At 41.9% G+C, this 1,530-nt stretch overlaps 1 protein-coding gene across 1 annotated transcript in view; it reads right to left on the bottom strand.

Annotated features, from left to right (window-relative positions):
* Positions 1-6: 6 nt before the first annotated feature.
* Positions 7-1,530, bottom strand: part of LOC106942592 (Fc receptor-like protein 4) — a 7,064-nt gene continuing 5,540 nt past the window's right edge. The window contains exons 3-6 of the mRNA XM_015025914.1: positions 1,201-1,465; positions 885-1,127; positions 426-581; positions 7-350 (exon numbers count right to left, since the gene is read on the bottom strand). Of these exons, the coding sequence (XP_014881400.1) occupies positions 346-350; positions 426-581; positions 885-1,127; positions 1,201-1,465 (669 nt within the window). The 3' untranslated portion in view covers positions 7-345. The remainder of the gene's footprint in view (positions 351-425; positions 582-884; positions 1,128-1,200; positions 1,466-1,530) is intronic.

Genomic DNA, 1,530 nt, shown 5'->3' with positions numbered 1-1,530 from the left:
ACTTCCCACAAAGCTGAAATATAATCATTTGCAGACATTTATTAAAGCCCTTTAATCTGTTACAGTAACAGTTTACTAAACTTTATGTATAATGCTGCATGCAGTTCTCTAATCACACATAATGATGCAGAGGATCTGAGAAACCAGTCCAGAAAAATGTTTTTTTTTATGTTTATATGATAGACTACACTAATATTGTACAGGATAAAACAATTGAAGAGGTGAGCATGTACCTATCATAGCCACAAAATTGAAAACCAAAGGAAAAAAGTATAAACTAAAAATGTTGATGATTTTCTTTGGAGATTATCTGTTTTCTGCTCCTCTCCTGGATACATTGGCATTTTATCCTGTAACAGGAGGGAAAATGTTAACAGGGTTTGGTTTATTCTTCCATTCATTCGTTATTTGTCATTTAGTATTACCTGGGGATCTGTGTTGATATAAGGACACAAAGAGGAGAGTAGAGATGATGTACGGACAGAAGACCAGCAGGCGACGCATCACTGTGAGCAATAACTGAAAAGGGTTTGATGCAGGAGGTGAAGCTTTGGAGGTGGAAGGGGCTACTGTAGGTTTATCTGGAGGAAAAATACATTTAAATTTGACTTTCTTTACTTTTGCAGATTAATTTTACATTGAAGATCTCATAAGAAGAGATGAGCAGCTGTAAAGTTCATCTGTTTCAGCTTTGGTCACTGCCATGTTCAAGGAAACAACTGTAAATACATTACACACAGTTTTCTTGAACGTGTGTGTAACGTGTGTGTGTGTGTGTGCGTGTATAAACATTGATGCAAGCACTACAATATTTGACTTTGTGCGTGCGTGTGTGTGTGTGACCGACTGTTGGCTAGTGAGCATGTTATTTAACCTTCGCTGACCTTCCACAGAGATCCAGCTGGATGGAGACTCTCCCTGACCGCTGATGCTGCACTTATAGAGGCCTTCATCAGAGCTGGAGACATGGAGGAGGGTCATGTGACCTGATGGTCCATCACCAATGAAGGAGCCATCTTTATAGAAAGCAGCTGGGAGTTTGGAGAAAGTCTTATCATGGCATCGTAACGTGACGTCATCTCCCTCCATCACAGGGAGGACAGGACTCTGCAGGATCACTGATCCACCTCAACACAGAGACAAACTACAGCATTTCATCCATTTCCACACAGCAACACTAACTCCACAGTCTGATCTTACCAGAGACAGAGAGCTGGATGCTGCTGCTGGAGGATCCAGACATGGACTCACACCAGTACAGGCCAGAGTCATCAGGGTACAAATAGCCGATTTCACAGGTAGAACCAGCTGATCTCCCCCATCCATCTCCACATTCAGTCCTGGTTCCTCCAGTTGTGTTTCTCCTCACAGTTCCTCCATCAGAGCTGTTTTCATCCTCACAGATCAGAGTCACTGATTCATCCTTAAAGAACTGAGATCTGCTGGGACTCACAGTCAGACGAACGGCTGGAAGGAAAAACTGCTGCTTAGTTTTTATTAAGGAAACAAATCTGAGCATGAGAGAAAATG

This window comes from Poecilia latipinna, unplaced genomic scaffold, assembly GCF_001443285.1.
Source record: "Poecilia latipinna isolate Pla-1442-1.1 unplaced genomic scaffold, P_latipinna-1.0 Scaffold4402, whole genome shotgun sequence".
Classification (NCBI taxonomy): domain Eukaryota; kingdom Metazoa; phylum Chordata; class Actinopteri; order Cyprinodontiformes; family Poeciliidae; genus Poecilia; species Poecilia latipinna.
Note: the sequence above shows the minus strand (reverse complement) of the source record. Positions and strands in the feature narration are given on the sequence as shown.